At 39.3% G+C, this 24,402-nt stretch overlaps 1 protein-coding gene across 6 annotated transcripts in view; it reads right to left on the bottom strand.

The window, feature by feature from the left end:
• Positions 1–24,402, bottom strand: part of SIPA1L2 (signal induced proliferation associated 1 like 2) — a 236,073-nt gene that overhangs the window by 76,175 nt on the left and 135,496 nt on the right. For all 6 annotated transcript variants that reach the window (XM_058430755.1, XM_032136772.2, XM_058430754.1 and 3 more), the window contains 4 exons: positions 19,531–19,664; positions 16,888–17,076; positions 9,834–10,008; positions 5,630–5,733 (listed from right to left, as the gene is read on the bottom strand). In XM_058430755.1, coding sequence (XP_058286738.1) covers positions 5,630–5,733; positions 9,834–10,008; positions 16,888–17,076; positions 19,531–19,664 — 602 coding nt within the window. The remainder of the gene's footprint in view (positions 1–5,629; positions 5,734–9,833; positions 10,009–16,887; positions 17,077–19,530; positions 19,665–24,402) is intronic.

The raw sequence follows: 24,402 nt of genomic DNA on the forward strand, positions 1-24,402 counted from the left end.
ATGTTTTCTTTAGTATTTAGTTTATGTTGTTTTCTAACTGGTCAATGAAATTCTATACAATCAGAGTCTATAAATGGGGAAATGGGATGGCAAACCACAAACGAATGCAGCCTGGCAAAACCTGACGGTACTATTTGTTTGAGGGAATTGTGGGAATGACATCTTCTGGGGCGAACTTCTTTCTAGGTATGTAAAGCTAATGACAATTTTCAGTGATGTCAAGAGAACCAACTTATTAGTGTTTTCAACTGCAACAGTGAGTTAATAAATATTGTATTAGATAGATTTACATAGTCATTTCTACTAAATTTCTAACACTCGATTCCAGCTGTGAAACAGGAATAAGCTCTTGTTACGACAAGGAAAGAGAAAATGTGAGTCTTCACCCAATTCCATGGCAAAAGCATATAGATGCTACAGAAATACCATATATGGCCGTAGGTTTAGTCTCAGTTCCTTAAACAAACCAGGATCTCACAAGACCCGTTTTAACTTAGTGCAAAAATACAGTAAGATAGAAGGAGTACGTTCTAATTATTCGACAGTACAGTAGGGAAACTGTCATTAACAGCAATTTATTGTGTATTTCAAAACAGCTGCAAAAAAATCTGAAATGTTCTCAACACAAATGTAAGTGTTTGCGGTGATAGATATGCCAATTACCCTGATGTGATCAGTACACATTGTATGCAGGTATCAAAATATAGCGTGTAACCCCAAAATATGTACAACTATTATATATCAGTAAAAAAAAAATTTTTAATGAGAGGAAAAAACTCAAAAAGCAAACTGAGAAGAAGAAACCAGGAAGTGAAAATAAGTATCAGACAGCACACTTGGGTGAAAAATGAAAGCTGAATTAGATAGTATCTGCTAGCCTCTATGTATATGGGTTCATTTGTTAAATTGTTATTTTTAACCCAGTAAGACAGAAACAAACTGTTTTGCACCTAATGCTGGGGGAAAGCAGGCTGTACAACATGAAAGGGAACAGCAGGGATATGATTTAGAAGCTCATAAGAGTCAGAGAAGAGGAAGGTCATCTGCAGGTCTCCAGAGAAGGTCTTTAGAAAGAAGCAAATCCATATTCTCTAAACACACACAAGTTCTCAATCCTGGTCCTTGGGTTTGAATCTAAATCCTGTTACTAAAAAGGGGGCTGACAAAGACTCCTCTGACATGACTGATCCCTTCCTACCTCTCCGACCTCATCACCTGCTCCTTACCATCTAGACAGCATCTTATCCCTCCTACAGAACAACTGGTTCCCACCCAAGGAACTTTGCAGTTCCTAATCTCTTGCCTGGAAAGCTCCTCCCCTTCACCAGGAGAGCTGGCTTTTCCTCCTTTAGGGAGATGGCCCTAATTTTGCACTTATACATACACATGCATGTACATAAACACACATATCCCCTCATATAAACTATACTCAAGAGTTTACACCAGTGGTTAGAATTATGCCTTGATTTTTAAGAGGCGTATAGAGTTTCCTACAGAAAAAGTTAATGTAGAAAAGCATTCTAAATAACAACTAAGGAAGGGCAACGTATACACCTTACCGCATAAATACAAAAGAAAGAAAAGTCTTGCCCACCTCCTGCAAAAAAGTGAATATTAGTGAACTGTTCTTATTTCTGATAGGCAAGAAGAGGATATTACATTTAATTAATGTTTGAAGGATTTGTCACTGATTTACCATTTCATATAATTATGATATTTTACCAATAACAAAAGTAAATGTACAAACGAATTAAGAAATGTTGAACACTTTGCAAAGGAAGAAACAAAATAATCTAAGAATGCAGATCTTTAATGACTTCATAACAAAGTACAGATTATAACAGGATTATGAAGATATAAATGTCTCTTTCTTCTTTCTGACACTAGGCAATACCAACCCTCACTCTAAGTAACAATCTTTGTGATATAGTATAAGTATATGCTCCTACTTAGGGTCTGGGAATAAAGCTACTCATGGAAAGCTAAGTAAGCATTTTATCCTTCCAGAATATTCTATAGTATTATGCATAGGTGAACCCAAGTATAGTCAGGACCCAAGGGCTCATAGCACTTAGTGAGGCAGGTTGTTCCAGTATTTACATGAGTCCTTAGCAACACCAACTAGGGACTTAAGGAAGTACACAAACTCTTTAAGGCAGGAGCTTACAATCAGTCTACCTACTATGGAGAAAAGGGCTCCAGGCTTAGCCAAATATAACATCATTACCTCTTTGGTGTCAAGCCCATTACTAGAGTAAGACCAGTATCCTTTAATTAGCATCTCAGAAACCTAGGGGCTTGGTCTTACTCATTAGATACCTCCATGAGGTGTCAGGTACCCCTTCCCAATAGAGCAGCTAAAATGTTATGCATACATTAAAAAAGAAACAGGTTACTGTGTGCCAGGCACTGAGGCACCTCTACTTTATATGCCTACTTTGAAGAAAGAATTTCTTTGCCAAAGTGAAGTTTAAAGCTAATTTGTGAAGTTCTTCCCACTGATGACAACCCACGATGGCTTAACCATGACTTGTCTCCAGGGCAACCAGAAGGAAAGCACACAGGGGAAGACAGCCCTGGGAAAAGTGGATGGACTGCCAGACAGATGCAGAGAGACTTGCAGGACTTAACTTCTGAAGAGAGAAAATAACTCCAAGAGCAGGGTTTCTTAATCATTCTTTTGGCCTGGTGAGTTTTTCTACACAAGAGTCAGAGACCATTCCAAAGATTAAAGCTCTTTTGCAACTGTGGTAAACTCTCTGAAGACTTTTAATACATCTTGGAATCGGCATCCAGCTTGATTTATTACAAGAAGGAACACAAGAAATTAGATCTGATGTGGACGAGTCTGGACCAGTTAAATGGTCACCAACTGTAGTGTAAGAAGCCAAGGTTACAGGCACAATTCATGTAGGGGCCAGTTAACTTTGCTAAGTCCTGTGGCTTCAAATTGCACTCATGAACCCAGCTGGTCATTTCAGACATTTCTGCCTTTGGTATTGACATAATTTGTGGGCATAGATGGCGAGGGTGAGAGAAATGGAGTCAATACAACTCATTAACAAATTTGGAAAACACATGTCCCAAGATTGCAAGTGGCATTATTTATCCACAAACAGAACATTCTGATGACAACCTGCGATTGCAAAATATTTTATTAAATGTCAAAAAATAATTTTCTGAAATAATTTATAAATTTAGTCTCTCACTTTCTTAACCATTCAGAGTCTTAGTTTTTCATAATAGATCTTTAGGACTGGAGATAGGAAGATAAAATGCAAATTAGGTCATCCAAAATACAACTGGCTCTATATCTAATGAATTATAAAATAGTAACAACTAAAACTTAGTTCCATGCCTGGAACTATTTTAAGTGCTTTACATGCATTAATTTGCCTAATTCTCTATCTCCCAAGAAAGGTTCACTCATTCATTCATTATTCATTCAACAAATGTTTGTTGACTTCTTACCATGTTCTGGATACTGTTCTGGGCACACAGGGACACTTCAGGGAACAAAACAGACACAAATCCCAGCTTTCGCGAGTTTGTAATGTATAGCCTCAACTTACAGGGACTTTTCTTTTACTTTCCAGTTGGGGAAGTTTAACACACACACATCCTCCTCTACCCCCCAGTTGCATCTACATTTTCACTGCTTTGCTGTCCTGATTTTTGTGCATACAATTTTTTCAAGGCTAGTTTCAGTGAAATGAAGTCAGGTACACAAAACTCTAATGCCTACAGATTTTGATTACGCTTCAATGAAAGGGGGTGGGAAAGCCAGTTTTGAGTTCTGGTAAAAGCAAAGACTTCAAACCTCTGGAGGTTGCCACATGTGGAATGCCAGGGCCAATTGAGCCTGAAGTCCAATGACTCAAGTAATTAGGGAACTGGAAAGGCTTTGTGGTTTGAATACTCGATGACAGGGGTCAAAAGTCACTGGCTCTATTTCTGCTAAAGTACTGACAGATTTTCTCGGCTTGAGTAACCCCTATCAGTTTTCTGAGCAACAACTCCCACAGAGTTTAATTACTGAATGATTCACAAGTATTTGCTGGACAACTGTCCTGGTCTAAATTAAGCCTCTTAAGATCCAGTGAATCTGTTCGGCATTATTGCAAATAATTTTTGAGAGCTAAAATCCCTTAGGTTAAAATATACATAAATACATACATGTGATCTAGTGATTTTAAGTCTATCTTTAAAAATACACAGATGTATAATCTAGAGATAGATTTTTTGAAGGTGGTAGGAAGAACTATGATTATCAGAAAACACTAGAAAATTCAGAAAGGACAAGCGATTGAGATAAGTATGAGATGGAAAATGGCAAGAAAATCCAGCTAGCAATTACCATGAGAAGAGACTGGGGGTCAGGGGCCTGCTTTCTCATCCTAGCTGGAGGATCTGAGACTAAGGGGCTTCTTCCAACTAGTGATGGGAGAAGGGGAGGTAGTTGGCTGGTTTCCTCTTTGGGAAAAAATGCAGAATTAGACTAAATTTATATACTTTTATGAGTGTTTTTTAAAAAGGAAAAGATCTCTGTGACAATTAAATTTCACTCATTTGACAAATACCTATTGAGCAATTCCTATGTAGTCCTTGGTGCTTTAATATATTTACAGCAAAGGAGTATCAGTTAAGTGACATCCAGAGAACTGTCTCCTAAATGTGAAAATGAACTTTAACTCTGGATTTAACCTAAATACAATCAAATCCCTAAAATTAAATTATGTCAATGAATCAGTTATAAGATCCTAGTAATTCACAAACCTTTCTGTAAACAAATATTCAGAAACTCAAGCAGTCAATATTCTTCAAAAAATCTTCAGCTTAACATGGGCAGAGCCCAGAAGATTCTAAACAAGATGTGAAATGGAGCTTTAGCTATCCCATAGATCCTCTATCCCAAACGTAGGTCCTTTCCTATCTCAAGTGATCCTCCAAGTCCTCTCAAGCTCACAGTAGACAAAGCATTTCAAATATTTCTAGCGTAAGATAAAAATGGCCATAATTTCTAGTAATCTTTGCAAAAAAAACTTGCTTGACTCAAAAGTTATACCTAAAAGTAAATTATTTTACAATGATTTATGCATCATTCAAGTTTTCAAAGGTTCTTAATTCTTACTGAGTGGCTGTATTCAAAGCATGACGCACTCTGATTTTTTTCTCTTTAAAAGGCTCAAGAAATTTTGGCCAGTAAATCCATTTAAAACAACAAAAACGAAATGGAGAGGAACAGCTGAAAATAGCACCAGTAACAACTGCAAACAGTATTCTCTATAAATAAGCTATTTACCCACATGCAAAAACCGAAGTCAGGTCAACACAGTTGGCCTTTTCGTAATTAACATAGTTGAGACAAGTTTCTCTTAAGAAAATATTTTGCTTAGCAAGCAATAGATCTGAGTGCAGAAGAGTTTCTAAGTTTTATATGAAAAAAGTGCAACAATACGCCCTTTAAAGCCCAAATACTTCCAAATGATCAAAGAGTCGAAGATCATTAATGCTATTCAAGAAAAACCCTCACTGATTCTTTGCAAGTTCTACATGCATCAATATCATCAGTGGGCTCACCTCAGATTTCACACTCAGGGTAAAAAGCTCCAGGGTGGGGAGGACATACCTGTTGTCTGTTGTTGGGCATGTAGGGAAGCAGGGTTGACACGTGGAACATGAGTTCGTAGTCTTTGTATGTGGTATAGAGAGAGTGAGTGCCCGTGGAATCAGCTGAAAAACAAAGATGAATTACAGAAGCAAGGTAAGCTGCTACAAAATTAGTGCTTTAATATTTAAAAGGTTATTGCTGCAAAAACAAAAAACAAAAACCACCAAGCTCTACCCAACCAGAATCTGGACGCTGCCCATCCAGCTTTCATCAAGCGCTGTTTCTACCACCTCCCGCTCCAGAACTGTGGACTGAGGGGCTCCTTTCCTTCCCCACCGCTTTCTGCTGCACCTTCAGTTTCCTTGCTTTTCTTCTCTGTTCTTGCCTTCACAGTGTAAGTTTAGGTGATCCACTGAAAGGGAAGTGCTTTTGCCACCAAGTGCACAGGTGAGCAGTGGAGAAGAGAAGCTGGTGCAGGTCTGGGTGCAATTATCTGAAGGGCGTGACAAACTGGCAGATGGCCTGGCTGCATCCGTGTGTGTGTATGTGTGTGTGTGTGTGTGTGTGTGTGTGTGTGTGTGTGTGTGTGTGTGTGTGTGTTTACAGTTAATTCTTAGTTATTCTTGGCACTAGATCTTCCAGAACCCAGAAAAATGAAATAAGATTGACTGAATATGGAAATGAGAACAAAAAATGTTATTTTGAATATGTCTTTCCCTGAATGTAATTAATTTTTTTCTCCTTTCAACAGGAAGTACAGTGATACATCAAATGAATGAAGAATATGGAGAATGAATGTGATCACTTACAGTATATTATCCAGTGACATATATGGTAAAAAACTATGACATTTGAACCCCTATTAATCATAAAACTATTCATCTTTTGAAAAGGAGAATGATTCTTTGTAAATTCAAACTCCATCTGTATTATCAATAACAGTATCTCAGATTGAGAGTTTCACACATTGAAACTAACCTGCTGACTATAAAATACTTAAGTAATTTTGGAGTAAAGTTCTGAATGACTTTTTTGCACATGGATAATGAAGACAAAAAGATATACAAAAAGGAAAATGTAAATGGAATTCAATTTCTTTTGTCAATTCTTGATCTGTACAGTCTTATTTCTCTACTTTTTAAGCAACAAGAAACAGTGTTGTTAACATCATTTATTCCATTGTGTTTGTTGGGGAAACCTCTAAGTAGTCATTTTAAGTTAATCTTTTTTTAATCTAAAAATCTAAATTTTTACTTTAAAAACACAAAAACACTCAACCTTCATGGACTTACTATTTTCTTTCTGAACCCTGCAGTATATCTTTCTTTCTAATATTTATATCCAATTCAGAAACAGACCTGAAAACTCTCTAGAAAAAATATACTATAGAGTTCTTAGATGCTCCAAAAGACATTCAGAAAAGGCATTTTCATGAATAAGGAGAATACTTAGTGTTTACATATAATTACCAATAAATTAATTTACAGATGAATATTCATCTAAAAAGTTATACATAAATCAGCCCTGCCAAAATAAAATTTCTTTTAACTATTCATTAAACACATATATGTTATTTTCAAAAGACTTCTTAGAAAGTAACATTCCATTTTAATTCTCTTGGCTCAGAACCTTGACAGTGAACGTGGCTCTGGATGTGAGCAAGCACGGTCCCAGGGCAGGATGGATGCTCCTTCAATGAATAATGGACTCACTGATGACCAAACCAAAGGCTGGATGATGAGAATGCCTGGTATGTTCGATGACACCCATCACAACACTGCCATCAGGGTGGTTCAAATCCAGAAAGAGAAATGCTGACTGATACTAGGTTTCAGATTTAGGAAATTGTAAGGAAGAAAGAAAGATGCATTGCAGGGGGGAATGTACTTCTTAAAATGTGATAATAATATGTCTTTCTCAAGCCATACTAAAAGAGGAATTTCTAAAATTAAATATTCTGAAAGTTTTTATGTGAAACATCAACAAGGTAATGGAGAATGTAGACTAACAAGGCTTGTTGTTCTGGGGTTTGCTATAAATATTTCTATTCAAAAAGGGATACAGGTTATCAATTTTATCATTCTCTGCACCTAGCTCAATAATGGCTTTTCATGGCTGGGATTCTGTACTCTGCTCTAGTTAACAGAGCATCTTAGTGGCTCAAATCTCCTATGTTCCTACCCCATTTCATTTTGTGTTCAAGAGAGAAACAACCCATTTTAGAGCTGACAGGGAAATCCCAGATATTCTAGCCCAACATCCTGAACTTCCCTTGTGAGGAATCTGAGGTCCAGATTTGACCTAAGTCTTATGGGCAGACAGAGTTCTAACTAGAACTAAAGTCCCCCAAATTTTAGAAGGAGATTTTTATTTGTCTGTTCCTCGAAAGACATAATTTTTATCTGACCATTCTCCCATACCTAATTCTTACATATCTCCTATTAAAAGAATGTCAGACTTCCTTGCATCTCACAGAATGCCTTGCTCATAAAAATAACTTACAGATTTATTATTAAAGTCAACATATCAAACTCTAGTTGTTATGTTCTCATCTCCTTGAGCTAAGGGTGCTTAATACTACATCTGCAATGTATCAAGGATAAGGCCTATGTCATCAAAATGCAAAGCCAATGTCAATTCTATATGCAGGAAAATACTTGGATTATCTATGTTGTAGTTTTACAGACGACACAGATCAGAAATTCTTTAAATGTTTTCTCAGTCCAGTTCACTGAAGAGAGACAACACACAATCACAGTAATAAGAGTTCACATCAGCAGCGGTTTTCCTGGAGGGACATCCTTAAGGACAGAATATCAGCATCTCTACTGGGTGAATGGTTGTTTACAGAAAAGAGGAGTTTGAAAAAAAAAAAAAAAGAAAATCAGAAAAGGTCTCATTCGTCTTTCTTAAAATATACAGATATTCATATTTTGGGTACCATGAATTATTTCTGAGGCATGGGCATTATACATATAACGTAACAGTCAAACTCCAGCCCTGGCGTGTGTAGTGGACAACTAGGGGGCCCATGTGTGAGTTTACACCATCGCAGGGGCTTGTGAACTATCCTGTAACTGCTACTTTCAAAAACAGGTCTAAAAACAGAACTGACTATAGGCACCACCTTCATCCAGCTGGAGTATCAGTGATAGTCCCAAGTGGAGTAGACTTGGGAACAGGGCTTGGTGACTAAGGAGAATAGAAGGCAGGAAGACACGGCCTCAGGCCACCTCGGTTACAATCCCAGCTCAGCCACACCCTGACGCTCCCACACAGAAAACTTCCACTTCACCATTCCTACTAGGAGTTGGGGCAAGAAGCTCGTCCAGATCCTCCAAGTTTAGACTATCTGTTCATCTCTTTTCATCCAAAGAGCAAACACTTAATTGTTTGATAACAAGCAAAATTTTCCAATATACATCAAATTACTCTGACTGGTATTTCAGATACTCATAGCAACTGAATAACAGCACAAAGATAACATATATTGAACTTATAGACATCACGAGAAACATGATTATCTATGTGTAGATATTAGACAAATTCACGCATCCTAGGAGGGCATAAAGCCCATGTTTTGGATTGGCCAGTCAATCTGCCACTGTACAGCTAGTAGGTGCCCCACCCAAGGGGATCTAAATAAAATCCTTGAAAAATAAGATGCATCAGTTTTGTTTTGTTTTTTTTTTTTAATTTTAGATCCAGGGGGTACATGTGCAAGTATGTTATAAGGGGATATTGTGTGAAGATGCATTAGCTTTTTAATCACTGTTCCACCTCCCTGGTTAACATCATGAATCTGGAAATGAACAAAATAAGCCCAATAACACAGCATGAATGGATGTGTTAATATTTTGTCTCTTAGAAATAAATGCAGTGCTTGTCCTTGGTATACTGAAACAAGGGTGTAATAGAAGAGGTTAGGGTAAAAGAAAGAAGAAAATATTAAACGATTCTTCATGAAACACTGGGGAATCTCTCTGCTGGTGTTACAAAGGAAAAAGAATTGACCCTTTGAGCTTACAATGTGAAGCACATACCTCTTGAGAAATGTGTTTCCTTTGTTCATCTGAGGAAATCTAAACTCTATTCCAAATAAGCTTTCTAGGCGGCTTCTGGGGCCGGGAACAGGAGGGCATGTGATCACTTACTTGGATTTATGAAGCACGCCTACCTTTGGAGAATTAAAAATGTGCACACACACAAACATTAAACTTACTCTTATTGTCTAGCTGAGCTCGATATTTACTAAATCCTTTCAGTCGGACTCTCTGGCCAAGAAGATCAAGGAATTCTTCAAAAGCTGGTCCCGCCGTCTCATTGTTATACATCTCTTCCTCTGTGCTCTGGCCTGCTTTGCAATAAAGGATCCCGATCTTGTGCTGAAAGCTCAGCTGAAATGGGGGAGAAATATAATTACTTGGCAAAGCATATCAGACAAGCTAACTTCCAGTAAAATTAAAACTACAGAAGCTGAGAATTGTTCTAGGAAAGCATGCCAGAACAATTCCCATAAGTGAATAAGCAAAAGAGTAGGCAACTGCCACTGTGTGAGATGCTACAAATAATAACCCAGAAACCCCAGAATACAGCTGGAGACATGTCAGAAACCCTAACAAATTAAATGTATGGCTGTGGCCATGTAGGATTGCCAGGTTTCCAAAAAGGATAGGAAGTCAAGGTTCAAGTATCTACTTAAAAATAGAACTGTGGAAATACTTAGTCTTACACACTTCATATAGTAATTAGGATTATCTTCTAAGTTGGAAAGAAAAAAAGGCTACAAATTTTAAGTTTTTCTCTCTAGTAATACCTTTTATTTCTTTATCTGAATTTTATATATTTCTTGTAAATATGTAAGACTATAAGGAAAAAACAAATCAAATTAAGGTCTGGTAAGGGTAGAATTCCAATGGAAATTATGATATATGTATATAAACATTAAAATGTTTTGTTGCCATAAAAAGTAACTCTGGCTTACAATTATATTCATTTGTTGCATTTTTTACTATCTTGAAAACATCTGCTAAATATACAGTGTACCATGAAGAATCTAATAGCAACTGAGGAGCTCCTGCTGTAATCCTATCTTACAGTCAATGCCAGGTTCATGCTGGAAGCCACGGGACTTCCTCCCAAGACCAGTAAGAAACTGGAGGCATTTTCATACCTTTCTTATGTCCCCCAAAGAGGACTACTTCTCACTCATGCAATTAGAGCTCTTAATCTTACTACCAGCAATCTGAGCCTGAAAGGCTGACAGATTATCAGACATCGCCAATTCCCTAAAGACATCAATCCACAACACTGTTCGCTTTTATTATCAAACTGTAAAACAGAACCTTTAATCAAAATTCATAGCTGACTATCTTAGTAAAATAAGGCAAAATACTCATTTCCCTTGAGCACCAAAGTGATGACAGCAGTCTCATCCATATTATTACCTAATGACAACATACTATGCAAGAAAGGCATGCAACATCTGCCTGGGTGACCTCAGCAGACATCAGGAAACATTTACCGCATGCTGGATAAACTTAGAGTTGAGCAGGTAGAGTCAACTACCCATATATTCTCAATGTATTCCAATCTTGACTAAGTGCTATGAGAAGACTATAAAAGGAAATATCACCTGTTTACAATCTGACTGAATCAGCTACCTATACCAATGGATGCTATGGCATTGCAGTTCATGGGCCTCGGAACCCTGTCAAGGCCAGGAGATCCCCAATTGCATAGCGAGCAAAATGATCTGTACCTTGAGTGTCGGGATATGAGATGGTGTGCATACACTACTCAATACCTAACATTATGAATTTATTGAGCTACTACTCTAGTAGGGTCAAGAAGAAAAATTTCTATTCACCCAGAGATTGAGGAATCAATGTTTCTGATCAACTCAATTATCCAAATCAATGAGATACCACATTTATCGAGAATAGACAATCATCTTCAAAAAAATATTAAGTACAATAAAAATGCCTAACCTCATTTTATTGTAAACATTATTTGCTCCTGAGTGACTCAGAAGACATTTCAGGATCTGAAAGTGCATTAGAGAAACTATTATGATTACTAATTATTACACAGATGTTGGTGACATCTGTGATTGTTGGAATCTATATGAATACTAAAACGTGGCCTGAAAATGAACACTTCTCATCATGGACAACGATGTTAGTTGACTTCTCTTTCGCTGTGAGAAGAGGATTTCAGCTCCCCAGTTATTTGGCCTTGGCTGTAATTAGAGTCCACCATTAATACCGCAGAATACTAACTCACTCCAATGCCTGTGCATCTCAGTGCCCACTGCTTCCTCTGCACCCAGCAGAATTGCTGCACTATCATCCTCATCCTCGGAGGTCACTCTGCCCTGGTGGCTGCTGTCCCTGTTTGCCTATCCTCTGCTCCTTTACCTGCTGCTCACCTGAGACCACTGCCAGTGCCATGTGCCATGTCATCTGAAGGCCATCTTTGTCTCCAATGCCCCAGGACACAAATACAGCTTGCCTCAGTCTGCTCTGGCATCTGCAAGAGGAAACCCCTTCCTCTTCTCCCATCCAGCTCTTAAATGAGGAGTCCTGGAGTAGAGCTGTTTGGGAGCTGAGGGTGTGCACGGTATGTCAAGCAGAGCCATAATCAGCCTGGCACACTTCCTCTCTGACTCGGAGAGCCTTCTGGGCTTGCTATTTCTTGTGAACTCTCATTCAGGCAAAGGCCAAACAACTGGACAACTGAAATTTCATGAGACCTCATTGCTGACTGTTGTACTGTCAACTTCACACCCCTCTCTTCCCAGCCATCAGACACACCAGCCTGTGTCTAGATCCTAACAGGATCCTAGAAAAGGATTTGCAACTAAGAAGCTCCTGGGCCCATGGGAATCACTGGATGTGACTAAAGCAGATTTCAAGGCCCTCAGATGTCTTAGGACAGCTGCCATACTCTGGCTCCGAAGAAAACACCTTGCTACACACATGGCGTGGCACAAGTTTACACTCACAGGTATTTGCCAGTCATGCCTACTTTTGATCAGTTTGCCAGGTGAAACTTAGGAGGCAGAAATATCTCCAGTGATTCACAGTAAAGAACTGTGGCTTGTTTACAACAAGGGCTGATTCCAGTAAAACAATAATGAAATGAATAATGAAACAGAATGAAATGTTCAGTAAAGATATCTCTCTCACCAGAGTCTCTTTCAGAAACCTGGAAAACAACTGAAATGTGGTATCAACTACTAAATACTCCCGGGGTATATCAGAAAGCTAGCAACATACTTCTTCAGCTCCATCATAATATAAAGTAAAGGAGGGACTCCAGATTCCATACACTAATATTCCTCATTCTCTCAGACCAAGCTTCATTAAACCTCAAGCTAAGCCTAATATTTAAGTTTATTGCAGCAACCTTTATTTAACTGGTCTGATAAGAGCTGTGCCAGTCCCACAGTCCTGGGATAGAACTAGGCTTGCATTTGGACATAAGCACTGCTGCAAACTAAAAATATCCACTTGTCAAAATTCCCTATGGCTTCAGTGCTGACAGCTGGACATATATACATACTGCCCAGACAGCAGAGGATCCAACCCACGTCCCATTTTCTTTCTGAAACAGGATAAAAACTGGCTGCTCTATTTCCAAGGCCAGAAGCTTTGTTATTATTGACAAGAAAATTTACATTCAAATGAAGGTGAGAAAAAAACAAAGCCTCAGAACTGTCTCGAGCATATACTTGAGTGTGCAATAAATCCCTTCCCCTTCATTCTCCTGACTCAGCCTACTTGTTCTAAGCATGTAGTCTCACTTATTTAGACCTGCTTGACTTCAGTTGAAACAAATCTGATATTTGAGTAAACATATATATCTGGGGTGAGAGGACAAGAGGGGAACGGGGCAGTTGACCTTAAGAACCAATGAATAACTCTGTTAAGGATTTCATAATATTCTAAGACAGTGAGCTGTCATAATTCATCTAAATAACACTTTGTTTACAGTCAACCTCTATAATTTTATGAGTTTACCTATTAAATACATTGGGATAGTCTTTTTAAAAAGGAAAAATGGGATTTTAGAACTGGAGAGGTGAAATTATGTAGATAAAGTAGCAAAATGTCTTGTTTAATAATCACTTTCCTGAAAATTCTCCACAGTGTTCGAGTCTTCCTTCTCAAAACATCTAACCAAACTGAAGGAACAGAAGGAATGATCTAAACATCCACAGTATCTCCTACTTCTGAAAACTCTTGTACAGAGGACATATACTTAGTGGCTACATGACAAACCAGGATGGACTGCAAACTACAAAACAGCGGAAACTAACAATATATGTAAGCAGGTTACACACACACACACACACACACACATACACACACACATATTTTTTTGAGACAGAGTCTCACTCTGTCGCCCAGGCTGGAGTGCAGTGGCGTGACGTTGGCTCACTGCAACCTCTGCCTCTCGGCTCAAGTGATTCTCCTGCCTCAGCCTCCCTAGTAGCTGAGATTACAGGTGTCCACCACCACACCCGGCTAATTTTTGTATACTTACTAGAGATGGGTTTTCACCATGCTGGCCAGGCTGGTCTTGAACTCCTGACCTCAAATGATCCACCTACCTTGGCCTCCCAAAGTGCTGGGATTACTGGCATGAGCTACCACGCCTGGCCCATAATTAGGTTGTATTTTAAATACAATTTCAAGATTAACAAACCCTTAGAACAATAACAAAATTGCCCTATCCCTTCCTGGGAAGATTTACTATTAGGAAAATGAATAAAAAAACAGCACTGCTTGGAATAAACTCTCCACCACCCTAACAGGTTAGTGGCGATTTGTAAGGATTCCTTAGAAACTGGGATGTTAAAAAAGCTGCCCAATCTCTTTTAAAGATGAACATAAACAGTATGTTTTCCTCATGTACAATGGGAATCTGATACCATTAAGAGTTTTAGGGAGTTAAAATGGCACATTGTGCTTAAGTTTGAACATCATTAAGAAAGTATACCAAAGTCAAACAAATATAAAATCTGAAGAAAAGCCCATGAACTACTACTAGAGATATGAAATGCAGTGGTTTCATCAAAGCAGAATCCCATTTGCTAAATTCATTCATTGACATCAGACTGTAAATAGGTGTTCAGTAAAAATACTTAAAATGCCTGGTTTTTAGAACTGCCTGGGATAGCTTCTAGATCTATCTGACTACAAAGACATTCAAAAGGAGCTTGCACTTGATTCAGAAGACAATAGGGAGCCATCGAAAGTTTTCCATTAGGATATGGCAGATCAGAGCTGTATTTTAGGAAGATTCTTCTAGTAGAAGAAAGGTAGCCACATTCACTGATGCCTAAAACAGGCTGATGAGGATAGAGACTGATGGTTACATCAGTCAACTTGTAGCTGCCATGATGTCTCTTTTCACTGCTCGGTAAAAGAAGCCCTAGATGGTGGCAGCGGCAGAGCCCTGAGGGCTTCTGGGGAACATGAACCATCTGTAAAACTTTCTAGAGCAGCCTCGGGGGACCAAATGAATGCCTCACCCACCAGGCACCTGCTCTGTAGTATAGTGATATATTTTAGAGGGAGAACTGACATATCCTACAAAGGGATCAAGAACTACCCACCACATGGGTGGCAAGTTCTTTTCACCAACTCTCTTACAACATGCAAACGAACGCTACTCTTCTCATTAAGCCTGCCCGAACTTTGAGCACTTTCAACCCACCCCGATGTATACTCTATCCCACCATAACATGTTTTCATCAACTGTTTCATGAACACTTCCTATATTGTTCATATATATGTTTCATGAACATTTCATATATTCCACATACTTTACCAGTCATAATGGTAAACCTATTCTGTGTATTAAGTCACCTGCTCAAGTTTAGAGTATAGTTTTTTTTTTTAATATGTCAGCTTTTATTCCTGAGACAGACAGATCTCAAGATTATTCATTCTGAGTGTTACAATATCTGCTTCTTTTTGCTAATAATGCAGTGTTAACTTGTTAGGCCAATTAGTTTCATCACTTTTAGAATTCTAGCCATCTGAGGTGTCAAATATTCGACTTTAACCACAGTATTATTTGGTCAACCAAGAAATACCTCATATTCTCTCTAAAACATGCAGAAGAATCCTACTTGGGAAATTCTGAAAATATACATTGTCACTGTCTTTTTAAAATCATGGCTTTACAAACAAATCCACTCATTTAAAATAAACTGCATGCACTTGAGCATGTACTGCTCAGTTTCCTCTATGAGTTATTTTGCACCTGAAACTTAAAGACCTTTTTTCCATATTCTGAACCACCATCTCAATCCTGTTCATCATTAATTCTCTCCTGGACAATGTCAATAATCACATAATTGATCTCCACATAGCCATCAGTCTCTATCTTCATCAGCCTGTACAATTCCCTTCTATCAGAATAATCTTCCTAAAATACAGCTCTGATCATGTCACATCCTAATGGAAAACCTTTGATGGCTGCCCACTGCCTCCTGAATCAAGGGCAATCTCCTTGGCCTAGCATTCCAGGTCTCATTTGTTCTAGTCTCAACTTACTTCCCCTACCCCACCCCACCTCACCACCTCTCTTCTCTTTGTAAAGAAACTAGTCATAGTTCCTAAAACAGCAACTACTCATGTCTCCCTCTTAGAATTCTATCCAAGTCCAAAGGCCTAGGTAAAATGCCACCTCTTCAGGAGAGTTGCCCAGCCAGATGTTATTTCTTCTTTCCCCAAGGTACTCACTCCATTTGCACCGCTCCAAGATCTCTGACCAGATTCTGCCTTGGAGAGGCCTTTCTGATCTTAGTCTTACTGTCCCCATAGGCCAGGGACTAGGTCTTAGTCAGCTTCAATCTTCCTGTGCTGTTCACACCCATCTGTCAGCATGATGCCTTCCACATAGTAGACAGGAATAAATGTTGGTTCAGGGAAAGGGCCATAAGAGATTTTTAAACCCTGGAAAAAAACTACTATTGACTTCTATTAATCATGCAATCAGAAGCACTCTTCCAAGCTGGGACACACCGAAACCTTGGTAATAACAAAAAAAAATCACAACACAGCAGGAGGTGTGTTACACTATAATGGCATCATGTTTCCAAACTAGTATAAAAACATCTTTGGGAAAAACTAAAGAGAAAATGTTCTGAGGCATTTAAAATAAATGATCTTACAAGAAAGACGGATGGGAAAACTCCAAAAACTTTTAGAAACAGACACAAATTCACACACAAACATACAATCTCACATTATACACACCCCTTGTTCATCAAGCTTGAGCAGCTGCTCTGAGACCTTGGGTGAGTTGGAAGCCTGTCGCAGACACTGAATGCTCAGCTCTGGAATGACGTATTCCAAAACTTCTTTGAGAGGTAGTCCTCGTGCGGTACCATGCCTAGCAGTCGAGGGTATAGCATCTTCTAAAATTGCTCCTCTCAGTGTTGTAAGCTGCAGTGACAAAACATAAGACTTCGGTTAATATTGATTCTCAATTACCTACTCACAGCCTAACTGTTTGGCTGCCTTAAGACAGCAAAAAGAGAAGCAAGGCTCTTTCTGAGTGTAGTGAAAGGGGCTACAGTGTTCCATTTAAGGAAACAAAATCAACACTCAAGGAGTCTTTAAACAGTAACAGTACACAAAGATCAGGAACAAGCCAGGCGGAATGGAAATGAGCAGATGTATGCCTAAGAATGAGGAGAAGCAAGGCAGAGCAATGCTATGAAAATTAGGACATTCCTACAACTCTGAACCCACATGAGAAGGTTCACACAGAGAGGAAACCAGACATGATGATCCTGGACCTGACCATGATCACTCTTCTTCCATCCTCCCTTTCTCGTATCTCTCCATCTTCTTTTCTTCCACTCCCTTTCTTATCTTAAATTTTCCATAATGACCATTACCGAGGCTGAACAGGGGAGCAGCAGCCAGTGGTATCCATGGGCAGTGTGATTCAGGGCTGAGAAAATTGCCACTAAATTTTGTCTCATGATTTTTTAGGTGTCCTCAAATTCACCACAGAAACATGCAATCAGTATTTGGAGCACATGCCTAAGATCTAACATGATGAGAGAGAAAACCCCAGAACCATAAATCAAGAGACCTGGTTCTAATCTAGCCTCTCTCTGACTCTGGTAAGAGTCCTTAGACTACTAACAACACGAGCTGAGTTGATGGCAGTCATAAGGATACCTAAGGTTTGCATAATATTCCGTAACACTGGCCAACAGAAGTATCTGCAATGAGGACAATGTTCTCTATCTATACTAATACAGGAGCGCCTAGCCACATCAACTATTGAACACTAGAAATCACTAATGTCACTAAGGAAAAGCATTTCTAATTTTGTTTGGTTATTTTAAATTTAACACTTAAATTAAGTATTTAAATTTAATTTAAGTAGCCACCTGAGGCTAGTGGCTACTAAACTGAACAGCATAGGTCTATAACTTAAAATACGTCACTTTAGGAGAGGGGCTTTATCTCGCATATACCTAGAATAGAGCCCAGGTCACTGGGACACCTACATACCAGATAAGATGAACGGGAGTACACATGTTCACGCAGCCGGAAACTAGAAAAGGGCTCTGTGTTTTCTCTGATCTAGAAGCAGTTAACCAAAATACATATTCTGGAATATCTGCCAAATATATATCCCTCTAATTAAAATGAGCTAAAAGGATAAAACCTAAAGTGCTGGACAGATCTAATTCTTTTCTTTTTTAAGAAATAGGGTCTTGCTATATTGCCCAGGCTGGAATGCAGGGCCTATTCACAGGTGTAACCATACTGCCCTACAGCCTCAACTCCGGAGCTCAAGCCATCCTCCCACCCCAGCCTCCTCAGTAGCTGGGACTATAGGCATGTGCCACTATGGCCAGCTTCAGACTTAATTCTTTATATAAATCAATATCTACCTATTTAGCTATACATGTTGAATAATTTATACAAGAATCTCACTTTCCACTAAAAGTAAGACAATCAAGAATCTAACCTGGGTCCTCAATGTAACAAAGCGTGGGCAGTAATGACTGTCCTGCTGGGTTTCGGACTTGCATGGGGCCTACAGCCCCTTCGTTTTGGCCAATTTCTCCCATTTGGAACAGGGACATTTACCCATCCCTGTACCCCCACTGCATCTTGGAAGTAACTAACTTGTTTTTGATTTTACAGGCTCATCAGCGGAAGGGACTTGCTTTGTCTCAGATGAGACTTTGTTCTGTGGACTTCTGAGTTAATGCTGGAGTGAGTTAAGACCAGGGGACTGCTGAGAAGGGATAATTGTTGCAATGTGAGAAGGAAATGAAATTTGGGAGGGGCCAGGGGCAAATTGATATGGGTTAGATTTGTGTCCCTGCCCAAATCTCATGTCAAATTGGAGAAGAGGCCTCGTAGGGGGTGATTGGATCACAGAGGTGAATTTTCTCCTTGCTGTTCTCATGACAGTGAGTGAGTTCTCACAAGATCTGATGGTTTAAAAGTGTGTGGCCCTTCCCCCTTTACTCTCTCTCTGTCCTGCTCCACCATGGTAAGATGTGCTTGCTTCCTCTTCACCTTCCGTCATGATTGTAAGTTTCTTGAGGCCTCCCAGTCGGGTTTCTTGTTAAGCCTACGGAACTGTGAGTCAATTAAACCTTTTATTCATAAATTACCCAGTCTCAGGTGGTTCTTTATAGTAGTGTGAGAATGGACTAATACAGCCGCTTAATATCCATGGCATGTTTCCAAATTTTTCATTTGGAATAAAATACTGCAATGCCCTTTTTAATTATCTTAAATGGTGCAATCATTAACACTAAAAAAAAAAAAATCCAGTACCCTATCTAAAACAAACTCAAGCAGTAACATCAAAGGAGGTTTAGACTTTAGCCCAGTAACAATGGCAAGCAGCCCCATTACCTCACTTGTCCTGAAAGCCACCCTGTAGTTGAACTGGGATCCTTCTTTCTCCTTGGCATCTTCCACCTTCTCTCTCCGGATGCTGACTGCCACCGGACCAAGGTTTTCATCTATTCCAAAGTAGTTTTGGTGCTCTATAATGGAAGAGAGAGGGTGGCATCAAAAGAATGAAAAAGGAACAAAGAGCAGGATGGATATCTCTTAGTTTGTGTATTAAATCTCTGAAGAAATACCACACAGCTCATACACAACGATTTCCTTGTATTTGTTTGATCAAAACTTCTGGTTTCCAGTTCGGATGCATGCCTACATCTCATTTTCGATTACTTCCTCCTCTCATTCTGCTTTTCACTAGTTCATGAACAGCAAAAGCCTCCCTAACCCAAAATTATTATTTTGTGTTCATGTGAATAGCATCATCAGAAAGAGGTATTGTCATTCTTAGAAACTGTCAAAAGAGGAACATGGCTACTTGTAGAATCAATATTGAAAAAGTTTCCCTCCATCTGGGAAAGTCATCATCTTTGACTCAATGAGGGCACCAGAGGTGACCTAAGTAGCCACACAAGCTAGCCAGATTAATCTTGGTGATCAGTGGTGTAGCAAAGATCGCCTTTGCATTACAGCGTCGCTAAAACAGCATAATGTTTATAAAGCTTATAATGTTCATAAAGTCTAGAGCACAATTTAGCAACAGAAAATACATAAAAGGTCAGTTAGTTTCTAAAGTCAAATTTTATCCACAAATCCTCTAACTTGGTTTAAAATGTCATCAGCTATCATTTCTTTCACATAAAATCACTGGTCCATCTACACGGAAAGGGTGGCACCTGAGGCCATACTGTCCATCTAACACACAGATCCCTCCAGGACATCTTTCCTAAGAGATTGTCATTCGTCTGTTCCTCATACGTGCAATCACTATGTGTGGGCATTGTTTCAGCCATGGGAACATGGGGAGAACATTCCAGAAAATAGCCACTACTTACAAAGCAAATACTCTATTCTGAACCCTTCGAATGACATGAAGCTTACTGCTCTGTGAGCAACTCCCTCTAGACCGCTGGTTTCTTGTCTGTGAGCTCTGTTAAAAGCAGCCAAAGTATCTCATTTCAACTTTCAAACTTTTTAAATGTTTCCTCTGAAATGACCCGAACTTAACACAACATTCAAGATATGGTCCAACCCACACAAAATAGTGGGAGCAATTACCCAAATGCTTATTAATGCAGCTTAAAAATTTATCTATTTTTAGCAGCCCCATCACACCAATAATTCATGTGAGCAGGTGGTAAATGCAAACCTCCAGGTGTTATTCATTTATTTCTTAATTAACTGCTGCCAGGTCCATTCTCCGAGGTGTATCCTCAAAAAATCGATTTTTTTTCACCCTGACTTAAGGTTTTGGCTAAAACGAAACATAACACAGGGAACATTTGCAAACCTGAAGGAAACCTATAGGTATTCCAAAGGCTTTTGGTTATGCCAATGCTTGCCACGATGATTTCTGAAGGAATAAGAAATGTTGCTGAGAAAGTAGAAAACGGAATGAGATCAGCAAAGGAAAACAGCAGCTGAATCACTCAGAACACACACTATCCAAAGCCACTAATGAATACTGGCTAGACCTTGAAAAGGCAAATCATTTACCTATTTGCTGTTTGCAACCAAATGAGATTAGTACTGACATTATTTCCCTTTAGAGTCAGGGGTAGAAGCAGCAAGTAAACTATTTTAAAAGATGAAAGGTGGGGGGCCAGGCACGGTGGCTCACGCCTGTAATCCCAGCACTTTGGGAGGCCGAGGCGGGCGGATCACGAGGTTAGGAGATCGAGACCATCCTGGCTAACACAGTGAAATCCCGGCTCTACTAAAAATACAAAAAAAATTGGCCGGGCGTGGTGGCAGGTGCCTGTAGTCCCAGCTACTCGGGAGGCTGAGGCAGGAGAATGGCGTGAACCCAGGAGGTGGAGCTTGCAGTGAGCCGAGATCACGCCACTGCACTCCAGCCTGGGCGACAAAGCGAGACTCCGTCTCAAAAAAAAAGATGAAAGGTGAATTATTGACATGGTATAGTCCTAGACTTGCACAAAAGGAAACTAGCCTGTTTTAGTGCATAATAAATCCCTTATGCTGCATAATGCTGCTTTGGTCAGTGACGCAGCACATATACCAATGGTGATCCCATGAGATTATCATGAGGCTGAAAAACTACTATTGTCTAGTGATATTACAGATGTCATTACACGGGAATCCAACATATTACTCAAAACCAAAAAAAGTTCAGAAAAGTAAATTCTTTTAAGTAGAAAAAAGCTCACAGAATGAGAAATAACAGATATAAAGAAAGCATTTTTGTACAATTGTACAATGTGTGCATTAAGCTAAGTGTTATCACAAAAGAGTAAAAAAGTTAAAAAAATAAAGTTATAAAGTAGAAAAGTTGCCGTAAGCTAAGGTTAATTATTAAGTAAATTTTAAAAATAAATGTAGTGCTGCCTAATGTAAAGTGTTTATAAAGTCTGCAGTAGCATAATGGCCTACATTAACTCACTACTCCATCACTGACTCACGCAGAGCAGCTTTTAGTCAGCCCTGCAAGCTCCATTCATGGTACGTGCCCTACACAGGTGTACCACTTTTGATCTTTCATACAGTATTTTTACTGTACCTTTTCTATGTTTAGATACAAAAATACTTACCATTGTGTTACAACTGCCTACAGTATTCAGTACAGTAACATGCTGTGCAGGTTTGTAGCCTAGGAGTAATATGCAATACCACAGAGCCCACATGTACAGGCTATCCCATCTAGGTTTCTGTAAGTACACTCTATGGCATTTGCACAATGATGAAATTGCCTAAGGATGCATTTCTCAGAACATATCTCTGTTCTTAAGCGATGGATGGCTGTATTGTGTACTGATAATGGCCAAGGTCACTATTACAAACACAAAAAGCTCCAGTGACATTAAGCATACATAAACAAAGATCTGAGTTTAAGAAGAGCTGATCCAGAAGCAGGCGAAAAAAAAAAAAAAAAAAAGATATTCAATGAAAACATAGACTAAAAGTTAATTGTCTACTTCAGACTGCTAAACTAAGTACACTGTCACTATATTAAGCTGCATTAGTGATTACTGGACCCATGGCAGTAGATCCAATGGAAAATGCATTTTTAAACGTAAAACTACATCAGTTTGGAATATTCTCAGTTGCAGTTAGTTAACTATCCTGACAATAACTTTCGTTTTTCCCTCAATAGGCCAAATGCATCATAAGCCAAATGCATTAAGAAAAATATTCAGAAAGCACACAAAAATACAATAGTCATAAGACAAAAGCTTCCTTCTTATAACACATTTCAAAAAGTTACTTGCAAAAATACTCAATTCTATATTTGGTATTTGATGAGCCCCATAACAAGATCCAAAAGAGTTTCAAATTATTGTAGGGAGTACAAGAGTAAATACATAAAACTACCTTTTATGGTAAGATTGAGAGCCCCAGATTAAGAAAATCAAATCACTAGTTCTAATACACGACAACATAGAATGATCATATGTGTACTGCTCTCATACTCAGCAGGTGCCACAAGGACAGAAAACAGAGCCGTGGCTGCCAAGGGCTGGAAGGGACAGCAAAAGGCCAACTACACAGGAGGCATGGGAGAACGTTCTGAGGTCACAAAGCTATTCTACACTGATTGTGGCAATGGTAACACCATATTCACTTCTCAAAACTCTCAGAAATGCACATTTAAAAAAAGTAAATCTTACTGTACATAAAATATACCTTCAGTTTTAAAAACTGGAGAGAGACAGAGTCAATGGGCGGAAGGGCCAGTGGTCCTTGCAAATGGACAGGGCCTTCTGCACAGACAGACGCCACGACCATTTCACTCCCCCACAGCCTGTCAGTGGGGACAGTACCTATTCCTCAAGTCATCATCCTTCTCTCTCATTCCTGTTTCCTTAATTACGATTTAATCCTCAATCTGCATCCAACTTTCTGCCATGCTATTGCTCCACTCAAGGTCTTGTTGCCAAATTCAACTATCTTCCAGGCCTCCTACTGCCGGAGCTGTCTGCTATGTGACACCTGTGGCCACTCACTTCTTGTCTGGGGCCCTCTACTCCTCCACTACTGTGGCATCTCCTTTCCAGGTGAGATTGCTTTCTGGTCTTTCACTCTGGGTGTCCAGCATGGCTCCTCCTCTGGCCTCTCCTTACAGCATGAGTGTTTCTCAAGACTCCAGCCTTAGACCTTTCTGATTCTGTCTCTGTCTTTAAATTTATATGAATGTCTATCTTCTGTCTTTCCATCTACTCGCGCATCTTCTCCTTTACATTCCTCAGTGATGTCATCCCAAGCTTCCTCCAGGCTCTTCTCTCACAAATCCCCTGACTCACAAAGGTCTAGGGAAGCAAACTCCACCACCGTTCATGGCACCAATCCTGCTCCCTCTGCCTGGAATGTCTTCCACTTCTCTTCACTTGACATTCTTCTTACTCACCATTCAAGACTCAATCCAAACATCATTTCCACTGGAAATACTCCCCTCACCTCCAAAAAGGCCAAATCCTTCCAATTTTACATCCCGAGGCCCTAGTGTTATAGTGCCTAATAAATGACAGGTGCCTAATAAACTGTTCTTGAATCACTGAACTAAAAGTAGCCCCCTCTGGTATTGTCCAAAAGCAATGGTTATATCTGACCTCAAGCAGGAATATCAAAATAAAAACAAGGAGGTAGCTCATTTCATGCCAGGAAGTGATAAGACAGTGTGAAGCATCTTGGAGGCTGCAGCAGGCATTTCTCTCAGTGACCGGAGCAATACAATTTCTTGAAGTATTTATAAAACTGAGAACT

The sequence above is a fragment of the Hylobates moloch genome, unplaced genomic scaffold (genome assembly GCF_009828535.3).
Source record: "Hylobates moloch isolate HMO894 unplaced genomic scaffold, HMol_V3 SCAFFOLD_18, whole genome shotgun sequence".
In the NCBI taxonomy this organism is placed as follows: Eukaryota; Metazoa; Chordata; class Mammalia; order Primates; family Hylobatidae; genus Hylobates; species Hylobates moloch.